Source organism: Tenrec ecaudatus, chromosome 8, assembly GCF_050624435.1.
Source record: "Tenrec ecaudatus isolate mTenEca1 chromosome 8, mTenEca1.hap1, whole genome shotgun sequence".
In the NCBI taxonomy this organism is placed as follows: Eukaryota; Metazoa; Chordata; class Mammalia; order Afrosoricida; family Tenrecidae; genus Tenrec; species Tenrec ecaudatus.
The window spans coordinates 113,452,048-113,469,314 of NC_134537.1; the positions used below are offsets into that span (position 1 = coordinate 113,452,048).

The 17,267-nt window shown below is 46.4% G+C and overlaps 1 protein-coding gene across 2 annotated transcripts in view; it reads right to left on the reverse strand.

Annotated features, from left to right (window-relative positions):
- Positions 1–17,267, reverse strand: part of DLC1 (DLC1 Rho GTPase activating protein) — a 458,236-nt gene that overhangs the window by 195,068 nt on the left and 245,901 nt on the right. Inside the window, exon 1 of one of the 2 annotated variants that reach the window (XM_075556748.1) lies at positions 16,204–16,357. The exons of the other annotated variant lie outside the window; for it this stretch is intronic. Within the exon in view, the coding sequence (XP_075412863.1) occupies positions 16,204–16,342 (139 nt within the window). The 5' untranslated portion in view covers positions 16,343–16,357. Of the gene's footprint in view, positions 1–16,203; positions 16,358–17,267 lie in introns of those variants that run through there. 2 annotated transcript variants of the gene reach the window in all.

Consider the following 17,267-nt stretch of genomic DNA (forward strand, 5'->3'; position numbering starts at 1 on the left):
GTGAGAAACCAACAAAGCTGTCTAGACTTCTGGGATACAGTAATCAAGCATGAATGGAAAATATTCAGAGGTCACACTTCAATCTGGACCTACAACATCCTGCTATTCAAGACCAGATTAGAGATGATGGATCCTGATAAACGGAATCTCTCTGAATGCTGAGTCAGTGTTTTCTGCATTGTCTGCAAAAAGCAAAATATGCCACAAAACATCTACATGATAGAACAAGGGCTAGACACCATAACATGTGCTGTTTCCCTTGACCCCAAGTTGTCAACAACCAGACGCTGTGCTGTGCCTCTCACACCAACATCCCATAAATCAGGAATCTGTAATCTTTTATGAAGAGAGCTTCTTTGAAGCTGTGTGATTCCGGAGGAGGATGTGCATGTGCGCATGGAGGGGGATGCGTTTGCCTAGACGTCCTCCAGCTAAAGAAAGAGAGGGAATCAGCCCCTGGGGCGGGGGGTGGGGGTGGTGGTGCAAACAGCTAGCATGCTCAGCACTCAACCAAAGGTTAGACATTCAAGTACACCCCGAGGATGCTTGGAAGGCCTAGAGATCATCTAAAAAAATATCACCAGCTATCAGAAAACCTATGAGACACAGTCTACTTTTAATGCATAAGGTCACCAGGAATCACAACAGCAACTGGCTTAAGGACAGACAGAGAGCCAGGTGGGAAAAGGACTGCATGCATATAGTGGTGCCAGGAAGTTCATTTAGAGACCATCCAAATAAGAACGTGTTCTTCATGGTTTCCTTGTCAAGAAGCCACCACTAATTTGGTTTTATTTCTTGACTGAAATGATTTAATGATTGTAAATTCTTGCCGTAGAGAATCAAAAGACACTCCTCTGTCACGGACCTGAATTTGACACTGAGGTGCTGGCCAACCCAGGGACAAGGGAACAACAAGTGGTTCAATACCAGTGGAGGGAGGGGATGGGAGGACTGGTAGGGAGTGACCAAGGGCAAGGTAACTGAGAGGAATTACTGAAACCAGAATGAAGGTTGAACATGGTAGTGGGACAGGAGGAAAGCGTGAGGGAAATAGAGGAAAGGAGAAGCAAAGGACATACACAGCAGCCTAAATACAGACATGTACATATGTAAACATATTTATGATTATGGGGGAAATAGACCTATGTGCATATATTTATAGGTTTTAGTAGTAGGGTAGCAGGTGGACATTGGGCCTCCTCACGCTAATCCCCTTAATATGAGAGCACCTTGCTCAGCTAAATGGCCATTTCATGATACCCACCTCCCGATGTGATTGCTGAAGACAGACATGTGCATAAGCAAACGTGGTGAAGAAAGCTGATGGTGCCTGGCTATGAAAAGATATAGCGTCTGGGGTCTTAAAGGCTCGAAGGCAAACAAGCGGCCATTCAGCTCAGAAGCAACAAAGCCCACAGAGAAGAAGTACACAGCCTATGTGAACACGAGGTGTTGAAGGGATCAGGTAGCAGACACCAAAGAACAAAAACCATCATTGTGTGATCACCTTCCCCACATAAACGCTGAAGACAAATGTGTGCATAAGTAAGTGTGGTGAAGAAGGCTGATGGTGCCCGGCTAGCGAGAGATATAGCGCCTGGGGTCTTAAAGACTTGAAAGTAAACAAGTGGCCATCTAGGCCAGAAGCAACAAAGCCCACATGGAAGCAGCACACTAACATATGTGATCATGAAGGGCCGAGGGGACCAGGTTTCAAGCAACAAAGGCGGGGGCTGGGGGGGGGAATCATATCATGAATGAGGGGAGCACATGATGGAGACCCAATGCCCATCTGTAGACAACTGGACATCCCTTGCAGAGGGGTAGTGGGGAGGAGATGAGTCACTCAGGGTTCACTGTGGCAACAATGAGACTCACAACCTTCCTGTAGCTCTTAAACGCTTCCTCCCCTCCATCTATCATGATCCCAATTCTACCTTGCAAATCTGGTTAGACCAGTGGATGCACAGTGGTACAGATGGGAACTGGAAACACAGGGAATTTAGGACAGATGAACCCCTCGGGACCAGCGGTGAGAGTGGCGATAATGGGAGGGAAGGTGGGGTTAAAAGGGGGAACTGAACACAAGGATCTACATACAACCTGAGGGATGGGCAACAGAAAGGTGGGTGAAGAGAGACGCTGGGCAGTGTAAGATAAAATAATAATTTATAAATTATTAAGGGTTCATGAGGGAGGGGGGAGCGGGGAGGAAAGAGGAGGGGAAAAAGGAAAATGAGCTGATTCTAGGAACCCAAGCGGAAAGAGAACTTTGAGAATGATGAGGGCAACGAATGTATAAGTGTGCTTTACCCAATTGATGCATGTATGGATTGTGATAAGAGCTGTATGAGCCCCAATAAAATGATTAAAAACATGTTAAAACTGAAAACAGTTCATATATATATATATATATATATATATATATTTGGGGAATTGAATCATGACATGGTATTAATAAAATTATTAGTATGTTTCACCATTTACTTTTTAAAAAAAGGAGGGGAGAGTCAGGCCAGAATCTGGGCAAACTTATAACAGTGACCTTCTCTCCTTCTCTTTCTGACTAGCACTGTGAAGCCCTTTGGGGACCTGTCATCTGGGCACGTTTCAGTTGTACTGAGTGCAAGATGTGCAGGTTAACATTGTCATGGTTACGGATTATGTCAACCATGTTCCTAATCATCCCAAACAGCCGGCTTGATTGAACGATGGACTGGACTAACGACACAATTATGGCAGCAGCTTGCTGGGGGCAATGTTCACCAGAGGACTGTATATGCTCTAAACCAGCATCCAATGGTGCAGTTCCGCCACGAGCCAGGATCCACGGGTCCAAGTGCCAAGGGGTGGGAATGGGAGCGGCTCTACTTACTCTAGCTCCAGTGACCCACTCATCACAGTTCCATTCCTGTCCCTGCAATACTGTGCTTTCATGGTCTAGAGGTCTTAATTCCAAAGGGCGGAATAGACCCTCCTGGAGACACAGAACAGATTACATGGAATTGGTGTAGTTAAGAAGGCTTCTTGGCCATTTTTGACTGCTCATGCTTCCAGGTCAACAAGCAAAGGAGAGTATTACTATATTGAGTGGTGTGACCGATCCTGGTTACCAAGGGGAAATGGGATGATTATTTCATAATGGAGGTAAAGAAGAACATGTCTGGAATCCAGGAGCTTCTTTAGGTCGTCTCTTAGTATCACCGTGTCCTGTGATGAAAGTCAATGATAAGCTACACCACTCCAATGCTGACATGACTAGAAGCCCAGGCTCATCAGAAATGAAGGCCAGGCAAAGAACCATGACCAGTCAAGACACTCGCTGAGGGCAAAGGAAATACAGAATGGGTAGTGGAAAAAGGTAGTTCTAAATACCAGTTACAGCCACATGACCAACTGCAGAAATGAGGACTGTATTTATTATGCGTAAGCCTTATTTGTACATCTGCGCCGATGGCGTCCCCACTGCTCCTTCAAAGCAACTTGGGGCACTCTGCTTCACTTTTGGAGCTCAAGTATTTTTAAACATGAGAGTAATTCCAGCCATACATTGAACTATTGAAAATATAACTTCTAACTTTAGTTCCTTCTGATTTTCAAGTGAGCCAGTAACACATGCTAGTGACATCTATTTTTAGATGTTGGCATATCTAAACTTTAAAAATAGCTCAGCGTTTCATCTCCAAAAAGAAGAAGAAGAACTGTTGACTAATATGATCCCACAGTGTGTTGAAAGCAATGTCTTTTAGACCTGTACATGGCCAGCTCCGCAGGGCAGATGCCCCGGCTTGCCTGCTCAGAAGATGTTTCGCTTCCCTGGCTCCAGAGTTAGATCATGACCATCTGAGTTACTCATTCTCTCCTCACTCGGTGTCTCTGAGCAGTGCAAATGGTTCACCTTCTTGGCTGCTAACCTAGAGGGGCCTCAGAAGGCCTAATGACCTACTTCTCAGAAACCATCCATTAAAAACCCTCGGACACACATACATTCGTCAGGCATCAGAGATGCCTCCACAGTAACCAGTGTGTTCTCCGCGGGAGACAGGAGCTGGGTCCACGGAGAGCTGCGTGACCATTTAAACTAGTTTCCCCTCACCCTTTATACACCTGTCCACCCTTCCACTTTCATCATTTTGTAAACATTGCATCTACATTGCGTTTGTAGCGTGGGGGGAAATGAATCGATTGAACATACATTAATGAGGAACACTGCCCTTTGCTCATACCGCTGAGAAGCACTGCGATGGCTTTCAGACACCATCCCACACCCAAGAGACACTACCCGAGTCTTCTTAAAGACAATGGGTTCGCCTTACCCATGCGGGTGACGTCTTGAGTTCACAGGCATTCATCACGTCATGTCCACAGTGGACAGATGGGGCTAGGGAAGCCTGGTGGTGTAGTGTGCAACATATTGGGCTGCTAATTGCAAGGTCAGGAGTTTGAAACCAGCCAAGTGCTTAGCCACTGGGCTACTGGGGATCCTTAGGCAAATGAAACATTAACTTAAGGAGGAATAAAAATAGTTGTTACTTCTCAGCATTGTTTTAAACATTAAACAAGAACATGCTTTTATAACTTTCAGTATAGGCTCTGGCACACAGTAACCACTCAAAGTGAGAACTTAATTATCGTTATTATGATATGTGTCATAAATGATGCGTTTAACCATAATGACTATCCATTGTCAGTTGCCACACTTAATGCATATGAACAAAGCCTGCCCCCTCACAAATGTGAAACATAGACCTTACATTTAGTTGTGCCAAGAAAAGCCAGTGTAGCGAGAAGGTTGTGAAGTTCATTTTTTCTAGGGATGGAGAATTTCGTTCTTCTCCAAGACAAAGTCTTCATCAGCAATTTCAGGCAACTGCTTGACAAACCGAGTTGGCGCCTTGGCTGCTACAATGGGCGTAACCATAATAACAGTCGTGGGGATGGTGGAGGACGGGGCAGCGTTTCGTTTTGTTGTACAAAAGGTCGCTACGAGGCGGACCCGCCTTGATGGCACCTAATATAATAATACAGTTTCGAACCTGCGTGGCTGGTCTTGAGAAGCCCCGAGGAGCACGGAGGGAGTGGGGCAAATGCACCGGGATCCCCGACATCTAACAGAGAGGTGCCCACACCCTCTGACGGGCACCACCTCTGTTCAGGAATGGCAGACTGCTATTGCAAGCAAGCGATTAGAAGCCGACACGGCGACAGGCTTAACTCCAGTCCAACAGCTCCTGTTGAGTTGATTCTGACTCTGAGACCAGCTGTGCATCAGGCAACTTGGCTCCAGAAGGTTTCCGACGACCGGCTCCTTTTGGAAGTTGATCCCGAGGATTTTCTTCAGAAGCAACTCTGGGTGGACTCAAACTTCTGACCATTTGGTTAGCGGTGACACCTGTTGACCATCTGCACTACCCAGGAACTCCCAGTGCAAGCTTTTTGTGATACTTTCTCAGGAATAGTGTTTCCGGGGACTCTTCCAATAATCCGCTCCCCCCACCACTTAAAAATTTATGTATGTAATTCTTGTGTAGCCTTTGATCCTTAAACAGACCAGTAAGGAATATATATGGTCCTCCTTCCAAAATACTCACTGCCAAAGAGTTGATTCTGATCGATAGTTGGTATAATGACCCTTTTACTAACCATTCAAGAGATGTGCTGGTGACGTGGGTTAAGTATTGAGCATACTGCAAACCCACCAGCCGCTCCAAAGGAGGAAGACGGGGCTTTCTGCTCCCATAAAGATTTACCCACAAAGTCAATTTCACTCTGTTCCACACAGGGTGGCTCTGAGTTCAAATAGACTTGAAGACAGCAAGTGGAGCTTCACCAGTACTTTGGAGCCCAGCCCTGGTGTCACAGTGGTTAAGTACTCAGCTGCTACCTGAAAGGTCAGCAGTTCAAGCCCACCAACCACTCTGTGGGTGGGGGTGGGGTAGGGGGGGAATGTGGCAGTGTGCATCTGTGAAGCTTTCTGCTTTGGGACCTCCATGGAGCAGATCTCTGTATCTCGCACGGTTGCTAAGTGGAGGGGATGATTGAAGAGCAATGACTCTGGTACCAAGCCTTTGCCTTTTCAGCCCATGGAGTCAGTGCCACGACAGTGACCTTGGACAGACATGCAGACCGTCCTGCATACACTTTAAATAAAGAAAGCCACTGATGCTTTGCTCTCGAAGGAGAGGTGTGTGCGATGCCCTTTCAGATGGCAGACCTGACATTTAGCATACTTTCTCCCATACCACAGCCGAGCCACGTGCCTGGAACGCCAGGCCCATGGGTGCTGCTGCTCTTTCCCTTGTTTGGATCCATCTACAGAGCAATTTTCGAAGCAGGTTCCAACTCGCTTGGGAAAACTCAGATATTGTGTATCTAACCTGACAGACTCTGAGGCAGGGCTGCCTCCCACACCAGCGTGTGAAAACGGTTCTTCTCAAGTCCCTCCGTCCCGCCCATCAGCACGGTCTGCACAACCCCCTCCACCACCTCCCTCTTCCTCTCCAGTGCCCCTAAAAATGTCACAGCCACCGAGTCCATTCCGACTCATAGCGACCCTCCAGGCAGGGCAGAGCTGCCCCCTGCGGGTTTCCGAGATTGCAGCTCTTTATGGGGTAGACAGTCTGATTCCTCTCTGTGGGGCATCTGGTGGCTTCAAACTGCTCACCTTTCTGTTAGCAGCCCCACGTGTGACTCCCATGTCACTAAGGCTCCTTTCTCCAGGGAAGCAGAAATAAATTGCACTTACTTCGCCTTTTCTGTTTTGGAGTTGGTAGTTCTACTGCTGCCTAGGGAAATTAGGCTGGCATTATGCTAACAAAGGCAGGCATCTGAGGAAGTGAAATATGAGGAACAAAGGAGAAGAGGGGTCATACGATCCCAATTCAATGAATGCTTACTAGATACTGGTAACTCTTCTAAGCCCTTGACACATTGCAGTCCTTCAAACACCCTGATACACAGGTCCCATTGTTCTCGTCATTACATTGTGAAAAAGAGGGACTTGACCCAAGTTACCTTGTGGAAAAGCTAGGATCGAGTCCAACTCAGGCTGTCTTAGCCACTGAATAGTGTTGCCTCTCACCATGCAAGCCCTGGCACCAGGATGATGCTCTTTGTACTGAAATAGTCGCGGTGAGTCGGCATCAACTTGATGGCAGTGAGGTTGGTGTTTTGGGCTTAACTTAAAGCGATGCAGGCTCACGTCTGCTTTCCACAAATGTGGGAGCATCTCATGAAGCAATGGTTTGTCTGTCAGCCTCCTTCAAGTCTGCCACAGCATTCTGCACATTCAGAGGCGTCTTTGTTGATAGGAGGAGCCTGCATAGTTTGAGGCATACATCACTCATAGTTAAAAAGCATTACATATGCCCCTACTTGCTTCACACTGTGAACCAGTGAGCAGAAAACAGCTCACAGGAGTCAGTGTCTGGGATTGCCCGGCGCTGGCACTGGGCCAGGATTCTTGATGCCCCACTGAGTCCAGAGCCAGTGTACTTCAGAACGTATCACGCATTCATTTTACTAAGGAGCTGGGGACCTGGTGAAAGTGAAAGGTAAAAGTCTATTTCATAAAAATCTGTGTCACAAGTGAAGTGTGGTCGTGGTGTAGAAACAAAGCTGGAGGTGGCACGAAAGAATTTTGCAATGAGCTACCAAACACTCAACCAAATATCCCGGGAAGATCCAACATAATATTGTAAAGAACTTATTTTTTATGCTCACCAAATCTCACCGGGAGTGCGGTTTATCTTAATGTTCCAAACTTCTTCTTGGACGCTCCTGCTTCTTCCCTTTCTCTTACTGACTGGGGCAATTTTTCCTTAATATAGCTTTTCTCCCAGTAATACAACACCCCTCCCCCTTTCACCGACACCTATTCCTCAGTTATTGACATGGTTAGCTTTCAGAACCCAAGATGGTATGTGAAATTAGAGTGAAGCAAGAGATGAGAATTCATAGCCCAGCTTCAAGGCCAGTCTCCCCTCCCCCGCCCCCAACAACCACCAACTTCATACCTTCCCCACCACTGAGGAGCACACAGGGGGTGGGAGTGGGGGTGGTCAGGTGTTACTTGCTGACTATCATCCTCCAGCTCTAGCCTGGAGGGTCCCTGCTCATCTTCCATCCTCCCTACTCTGGCCTTGTAGTCCATATGACCCAGACCCTTTCCTACTCTCCTCAGATTTACCCAACATCTTGCCTGGCTCCCACTAGTCTGCCCATGGCCTCACATCTTCCCACCAGCACTCTATGCTCTCTGTGGCCAGGCTGAGATGTCTCAGACAAATGGAAGAAGGTTTCCCAGGGCTGGTTGTTGGCTGCCATCTTCATGTAGGCTGGTCATCAAGAGGCATCTGGTATATCATTGAGGGTGCACCCCAGAACCATTAACAATCCCAAATGGACCCAAACCATCACAGGAGTCCCTAGTTGGTTTTTTTTCAGAGTTGTCCTAAATGGAAAATATTGGATCGTGAGCTAGTCAATAAGTGAAGTCTGGTCTTGGTGTTAGAAACAAAGCTGGAGGTGGCATGATAGAATTTTGCAATACCAACAGCTTATTCATAGCAAATGCCATTTTCCAACAAAACAAAGACAATACACATTGCCATCTCTAGATTGAACACACAGAAATCAAGGGATTATTACATCTGTTGGCAGAGAGGCTGGTGTAGTTCAATGTCAGCAGGTAAAACCAGGCCAGGGCTTACTGCGAAACAGACCATCAATTGCTCATGTGTATGTGTAGGTTGAAGTTGAAGAACATTCAGACAAGTCCATGAGAACCACATATGACCTTCAGCCTATCCCTCTCAAATGTTGAGAACATTGCAAGAGCAGATTTGATGCACTGATTACGAATGACAGAGAACTGGTGAGCTATGTATGGTAAGATATCATCAACTTACCAATAGTAATTCAACCATTTCAAGAAGTAGCACATGAACAAGAACCAGTGGAGCTAACGGAAACAGTCTAAGCTACACTTAAAGCATTAGCCAAAAGCAAGTCTTCAGGTATTGATGGACTCCCAGTGGAAATGTTTCAACAAGCTGATGAAACACGGGAAGCACTCCCTCGTCTATGCCAAGAATTTTGGAAGAGAGGTATTTGGTCAGCAAACTGAAAGAGATCAAAATGTGTGGCAATTCTAAAGAAAGTGACCCAACAGAAAGCTCAAATGATAGAAAACCATCACTAAGGTAAGGTCCGAGTAAAATGCGATGATCATCCAACAAAGGTTTCAGCATCACCTTGACCGGGAGCCACCACAGGCTCAGGCAGGCTTCAGAGGATGTGGAACAAGAAAGATCGTTGCTGAAGATCTTGACTGACAGTAGAGAATATAAAAATATGCTCACTTGTGTTTGTCTGTGAGGATCATAATGAACCACAGATACCTTTGAGAAGGATGGAAATTCCAGAACACTTCCTTTTGCTCAGGTGGAACTTGTACACGAATCCAGAGGCAAATGGTTGGCCAGCACAAGGGGAATGCTGCATAGTTTAAATTCAGGAAAGGTGTGCATCCATCAGGGTTTTAACTCCTCATCCCACTTAGTCGATCTGGATACTGAGCAAATCATCAGAGAAACTAGATTATATGAAGAAAATGTAGCACCAGGATTGGAGAAAGGCTTGCTAACATATCATGATATGCAGATGACACCACCTTGCTTGCTGAAACTGCGCTGGACTTGAAGCGCTTGTTACTGAAGGTCAAGGATTACAGCCTTCAGTGTGGCATACAACTCAATGTACAGAACAGCAAAACCCTCGCAACTGGACCAATGGGTTACATCATGGTAACAGAGAAGATGGACGTTTTCAAGAATCTCATCTTGCTTGGATCTACAGTCAACACTTATTGGAAACATCAGTCAAGAGATCGAACAACATGTTGCATTAAATAAATTTACTGCACAAGACCTTGAGGTTTTGAAAAGCGAGGATGCTACTTTTAGGACTAAGGCGCACTGCAGTGTTTCCGGTGGCCTCATACACATGTGAAAATTGGACTTTGAATAAGGGAGACTGAACTATAGCGCTAGTGAAGAATATCGAAAAGTGCCATGGAGTGCCCTAAACCCCAAACAAATCTGTCTTGAAGGAAGTACATCCAGGATGCTATCTTCAAGGGACGGCTTGTGAGATTTCGTTTCACATGAGACCGGTCCCTGGAAAAGGAGATCACATTTTGGTAAAGCGGAGCTCGGGTGCAAAGGAAGGCCCTCAGTGGGGTGGGTCGACGGTGGCTGTGCCTCGGATGAAATGGCGCAGGACCGGGGACGCTTTGTGCTGTTGTGTACCGGGTCGCTAGGCGCCAGAACCAACTCGATGGCACCGAACGGCCACAGAAACAACAATCCTCTATTAAAGTCACTATCATCAACGCATACTGACTGCATGTTTGATCAACTTCCCATGCAGAAGCTGGGGGAAAACCCCCCTCAATTTCCTCATCTTTGGCATTAATGGTTGTTGCATAAGTCGGAAACATTATTATTGTTTACATTAATTGGTATGCCTTGTCGGTGTATGAATATGATCCTATCACAGACAATTGTGTACATCAGTTTAGATGTTCATTTGTGGTGTGTGTGTGTGTGTGTGCAATCATCAGTTTAGATGTTCAATTGTGGTGTGTGTGTGTGTGTGTGCAATCAATGTAACACTGTTCTCTTTACTTTATCATTCCAATGTAGCAGACCATATGATGTTTCAGTGCAAAATGTCCCGTAGCAGCCCATGTCAGCTCACTTACACCTACAGTGTCTGTCTTACAGTATTCCACTTAATTTATAAGAGCTTATAACTTTTCTAGTTTCATACTTCATATATTCTTTGTTCCAGTTACTTGATGTATGATATTGTTTCGTCTCACTTTGGGTCATGCCACATCAGCAAAATTGGGTTCTGAACTGGAAACACAGGGAATCCGGGACAGACAATCCCTTCAGGACCAGTGGTGAGAGTGGCCATAGCAGGAGGGTGGACTAAGGGTGGGGTAGAAAGGGGGAACCGATTACAAGGATCTACATATAACCTCCATCCTGGGGGATGGACTACAGAAAAGTGGGTGAAGGGAGACACTGGACAGTGTAAGATATGACAAAATAATAATAATTTATAAATTATCAAGGGTTCATGAGGGAGGGGGGGTGCAGGGAGGGAGGAGAAAAATGAGCTGATACCAAGGTCCCAAGCAGAAAGCAAATGTTTTGAGAAGGATGATGGCAACAAATGTACAAATGTGCTTGACACAATGGATATATATATGAATTGTGATGAGTTGTACGAGCCCCCAATTAAAATGACAAAACAAAAATTGGGTCCTGAAAGCTATGCTCCATCCATGTTATTAAGGACAGCCCTACTTTGATTGGGCATTATAACAGATAAAGTTCTAGTACAATTCATAAGGTTTTCAGTGGTTAATCCCTCATTAGTGAACAACCTCTCCCTGTCTTAGTCTAGAAGCTTCGCTGAAATGTTTACATATTGACATTATTCATATTTTAAATACTAATTTTAAGTGTTGTGATAACCACCATCTTTCTGTCCATTTGTTGCTGGAAACTGGAAGCGATGCCCCCAGTATTTCAGGTGAGAAAGGAGGCCCTCATGATCTACTTCTGAGAAATTTCCCATTGAAAACCTTCTGAATGACCTTATGAACAGATGCTGTACTATTTTGTCACAATTTGATTTTTAATACTTTGGCGGTTAGATTTCACTACACATCCTTTATATTTACTTGATTCGTACACTTCAAAATATTATTCTGAGATATAATCTACAGTCCAATAGACACAATCCATAATCAATATGAAAAATATCTGCTAGTACACAAAAGGTTAAGAAGCCCCATATGTGCTTGACACAATGGATGTATGTATGGATTGTGATAAGAATTGCATGAGCCCCCAAATAAAATGATTAAAAAAAGAAAAAGAAAAAGTAGGAAAAAAATAAAGACAGATCAAGAGGAGAATTCAGCTCTTTTTCTCAAACAAAAAACAAAGCATAGTTATATAGTTAAAAAAAAAGAAGCCCTATATGAAAGGGCAATTGGTCTTCAGGAATGAAATATGCCCAATGTCAGGATTACTATGCAATGAAGGGCATTTGAGGATTGGCTGTGCTGAGATGGAGGGGAGGAGGCCAAGCAGGCATGAGAAGGTCATACAGTGTACCCAGAGGACTGTCTCCCATTGGTTTCTATCGTGGGCCATGGTTCCCCTCAAAGGGCTAATTCACTGAAAACTCAGTGTCAACTTGTCTTCTGAGGGAAAAAGACAGCCCACGTGCCGGATGGAGAGGAAAGGAGATAGCGGAACTCCTGTGAAAGGTGGTTGGAGAATGATGAATAACGATGGATGTCCGGTCTTCCCTTACAACGTGAAGCACTTTCCTTGGTGGCAATTCTGTACCGTGCTTATAGAAGGCTGTGGATCCTTAAAAACAGCAGGTAGAATCCTGCTTTATCTATAAAGGAAATTAGGCAAGGGAACATCTTTTTTTTGGACATGAACTGACTTAGGGCGGAAGAACTAAAAGAGTAATTACCTAAATCTACTGCCATCGAGTCTATTACTGCTCTCTGTGAGCCCATGAAAACTCCCCATAGGGTAAATCTTACTGCAAACTTTACACACCTTTCTTCCACTGAGTGGTTGGTGGATTGGAATCTTTGACTTTTTGGTTAGCAGCCAAGCAATTAAACAAGGGACCACTAGAGGATCCGCTGAGCAGAACTGAACTACAATACCCTGTTGCCGACAGGTCAACTCCAACTCAACGCAACCTTACAGGACAAAGCAGACTGCCCCCAGACTGCCGTCTTCATCCACCACAGTGCATGGTGGGTTCTGACCTACCTTCTGATCCACAGCCGAGCACAGGGCCACTGACCCTCCAGGGCTGTTAAAGTATGGTGCAGGTATGGGTTGCAGAACATCACCAGGAAACCTAAAACTATGCACCATGACTAAACACTTTGTCACCTAAACTTAAGGGCAGGCGCAACCTCTGGAAGAAATCAAGCTCTTCAAAACTGACCTGCGAGCTCACCAAGTTTCTAACACCCCATCCCTGATTTCGTTTTGAGAAATGTAAAGAAAGTCAACAGGGCCACGATCATCAGGGCCATGCCATTCCTGCCACTGTTAAGAGAATCACTTTCCTGGACACGCCTCGAAGCACGCCACTGTCCCCTCATTCATGTCGGGGCGTAGAGCGAAAAGGCAACTCCAGTCGTACAAGTAAGGCTAGGATACAAAATAAACCGATGTTTATAGACGTGAGTTTGTGTGGATAATTAACAACTAGTATTTAACCTTTGGTTCATGGGAGGGCTTGGTTGTGGCGGGAATGTTCGCTGGGAAGAGAGGGATGGGAGGAAAGTTGGTCACTCAACAGAGTGCTTGGGAGAGAGGAATATTGAAGATCAAAGGCATAAATCTGACGTGAACAGTTAAAACTTTGTCAGTAGATCCCCCTCTATCATTCGGGCTGGACCTGATGTGGTTTCTAAAATATTCTGTATTTTCGAGGTGTACTGTGTTCCTTGGGTTTTGCTTGTCCATATCAGAGTGTATCTCAGAGGTGTTATGTCAATGGAAGTCACCCTCTTGAAGCTGTGCTATATGCTGTTCCAATTTTGGGGATATCAAACCCAGGACTGATGAACCCACAGGGACAGCATGTACAATAAGGGGTTCAGGGGTGCAATGGTGGAGGTGGGGTAAAAGGCAGACAATGTCAAAGAGTCCATGTAGAAAAAGATGTTTGGCAACTGATTGTGGTAGCAAGTGTACATCCTACTTGATGTGACTGAAATATGGAAGGATATGACACATGTATTAAATCTCAACTAATTTTTTAAAAAAAAGAATAAGTGCCATCGTCGAGATGGGCACCAGATCAATTTGACAAACACTGAGTGCACGTTGAGCTACGATGAGCTAAGCCCTCAGGAGGGGGCAGCAGGTCTCTAGTAAATAGAATCCACTGTTAAAGTCATTCCTTTCCATGGACAAATCAATCCAAACCAAACTCACTGCGGTCAAAAGTGATTCCAACTCATCGTGAACCTCCAGGGCAAGGCAGAAAGGTCCCATCGTGTCACCCAGGTTGTCCATCTGGTGGAAGCCACGTCTTTCTCCCAGCAGAATGGCTGGTGGGCTCAAATCGCTGGCCTTTGACTAGCTGCTGAGTATTTATCTCCCCCCCCCAACACACACACACACACACACACACACACACACACACACACACACACACACACACTGCCAGCGCTTCTCCTTTTCAGCCCTAATGCCTGCAGGTCCCACTGGGGGAATACCTACAGGGTTGACACTTCTCTGAGAAAAGCCATGCGAAGGAAGGAATTTCCTGTAAGACCCCTTGCTTGTAGAGCTATAGAATTTGTTTGTTTTTCATTATACATAAGTAACTATTCACCCTAAATTCCCTTTCATTGGTGAGTTTACATTTAAAGCTGTATTTTAACTCCATATACGTGTTTAATGTACGAGGGATAGAGATGAAGAGAGAGACTGCACTTTTCCCTCGAATAAGATCGTCTCTGAGTTCCAGAGGCCAACCCCTGCCAGCACCCCTCATTGACGAAAATGTAAGAAGGCAAGGAAACTGGAATGTTCGAATTAGCCCTACCCTAAGTTAGAATGACGAACCAAAAGACAGGATTTCTGGGTTACCTTTACTAAGATTCATGATTACTGAAATCTTTCTACTTAATTCAATGAAGTTGTCAAATAAGGCAATGGAAGAAACACTTTTTTTTAAAGGTTAACTAATGATAGTTGTTTGGGAGAATGATATGGCCATGGATCCTGTAAGGATCTACAGAGCTCCAGGAATCCTATCTGTGGAACACTGCGAGTGGAAGTCAGCTTGATGGCAGCGGGCTTGGTTTTTCAGTTTAATTGTAGTTGTAGATTTCATACTCCTTGATCTTATTTCTTAAGCATCCTCTGCCTAAGTGCAAACTGTCCCAAGATAAGATACTTATAAAACAGACATACTGGATTTCTTCAATGTATCACGTTTTCTTCCAAAGCAGTAACCAAATGCATGCGTTTCAAACATGTTGTTCTGTCCCCTAGTTAGAGCTGACTCTGTGCATTCCCACCCGGTCCTGGCCATTACTGTTGAGTTGAACAGAGAAAGATTAGCAGGAACGTTTGGTGCAAATGTACATAGGGCAGGTGAAGGTATTTAACGAGCACGTTATCTTCGTAATCCCCCCCCCATCACAATCCGCACACCTTAAACTTTCCCTCCTAAAATCATGTCAAGACAATTACGTGAACGTCAAACGGCCTTTTCCTCAAGAGCACACAACACTAAATGATTGACACTTTAGAGGCCACTTCTAATAGTTTAGCAATTCAGGGCTTCACTCGACATACGAAAAACAACTGGATGAAGCCCAAAGGTTAAGAAAACATAATCTTTAACCCCTACATGTGGATGGCAGAGGTACACAGAGGTTGGGAGTCAACAAGCAGCAGCCCCCAAACGCCCTGAGCACACTGTTCCTGGATTTGGAAACGTTTTTATTGAGGTGTTCTTTATAAGGACATCCCTTAAGCTCCTTCCTACCCAGACCCAGACCGAAGCCCCCCGTAACTCCCTTCAGACACAGCTTGCCATGCCGCTGCTGTCACAGGAGTCCCTGCTTTCATGGTTCATTGTGTTTCATGCTCGCTCTGGCATACCTGACACTGTTGGAACGCAGGACCCCCACCGTATACGTGAGCCGCGGACACGTCACCAGCCCGGCCACCCCACCGCGGGCCCGGCGCGCCCGAGGCGGACCCTGGACAGCACGAAGGAGCTCAGCGCCCGTCTGCAAGGTGTTCGCCACCACTGAGGCCGCGACACGCAAGAGGACCTTGGTTTTCTGTCCAAGGTTAAAAAACACCACCACCACCACCACCACCCCCAACTTCTCCCAGACCCTTATCTAGGAAGCAATCAGGTCGGTAACCGGAGAGGCGTTCAAAGATGACGAAGAAAACAACCCTACTCCAGCAACATTAAAGAGCAGCACCGGGGAGATGAAAACCCTGCGGCGGCAGCGATGGACTTCCCTCCATCGGTGAGGTCATTCATCAGCCAAGCTAATCAGGGCGAATCGCGCGCGCCCCTCCCCAGCCCGCTCACCCTCACCTGCCAGCCGCCGGTCCCTGGTGTTCTTCCAGATCGCGTCCAGGGCTCGCGCGGTGGAGTCTCGGATGTGGTCGCTGAAGGATCTCCGCAGAGGGGCTCTCAGGGGCCGCGCCATCGCGGGGGCCTCCGGGTCCCCCATCCGCCAGTGGCACGCGACTTCAGCGCAGCCGGCGGGGTGCAGCGACCCGTCTGCTGTGCGCGCCCCGAAGACCACCTCCCGTGGCTGCGGCGCGCGGGTCCCCGGGTGGGGGTGGCGCTCTCAGGCTCGCGGCACTGCAGCTCTCGCACTGCGGCCCCGGGGCGGCCACAGCGGGAGAGGCTTTCCCGGGAGCCAAGGACGCGCTCGCGCGGCGGACGCTGGAGCTGACTGCGTGGCTGTCTAGATGATTCTGGCGTCCGGTGTCATCCAATCGCTTGCCTGGGTCCACGCTCGGCGGTGCGTCTCCTGCAGTTACTGAACAACGCGCCTAGCGAACGGGCGACCCTGGGGAGCTGGAGTCTTTGGTGGGGCGGGAGGCAAAGACCCGGGGAGAGGCGAGCGAGGCAGGTAGGCTCCTCATCAACCATCAAGGTCAAGTGCCACTGGCATTTGCATTCTGGTGCACTCCTTTGTCCCTCGTGAATTCCCAGTGAGGCTGTTGATGCCCACAGCGTGTTCATGTTTTAGTTGTGGTTGTGGGAAGGGAGGTAGGCGACGCCTGCCATGAGCGTCCTGCCGAGAGTTCAATTCCTCTCTCGGAATGAATGCCCGAGTTTTAAACAAGTACCAATCAGGTCCCGCTATTTTCACTCGAATGATGTTTCTGTTATTTCCCCCAAGGGGGGCTGGCTTTGACTGTAAGCAAGGTTCCAATATCCCCTGCCTTTTGTGGATACGTTCCAAGTAAACGAGTTGCGTTAATTATTAATTGCGCATCAATGCTTCAACCCAGAGAAGTTTGTTTGTTTAAATGTCAAGCACTGTGAAATCCAAATAGAGGCAAACATTTTTGTTGGTTTGTTTTTATAAGACATGTTTTTGAGTTTCTCCAATGTCAAATAAATCTATTCCTATGCCAATAAAT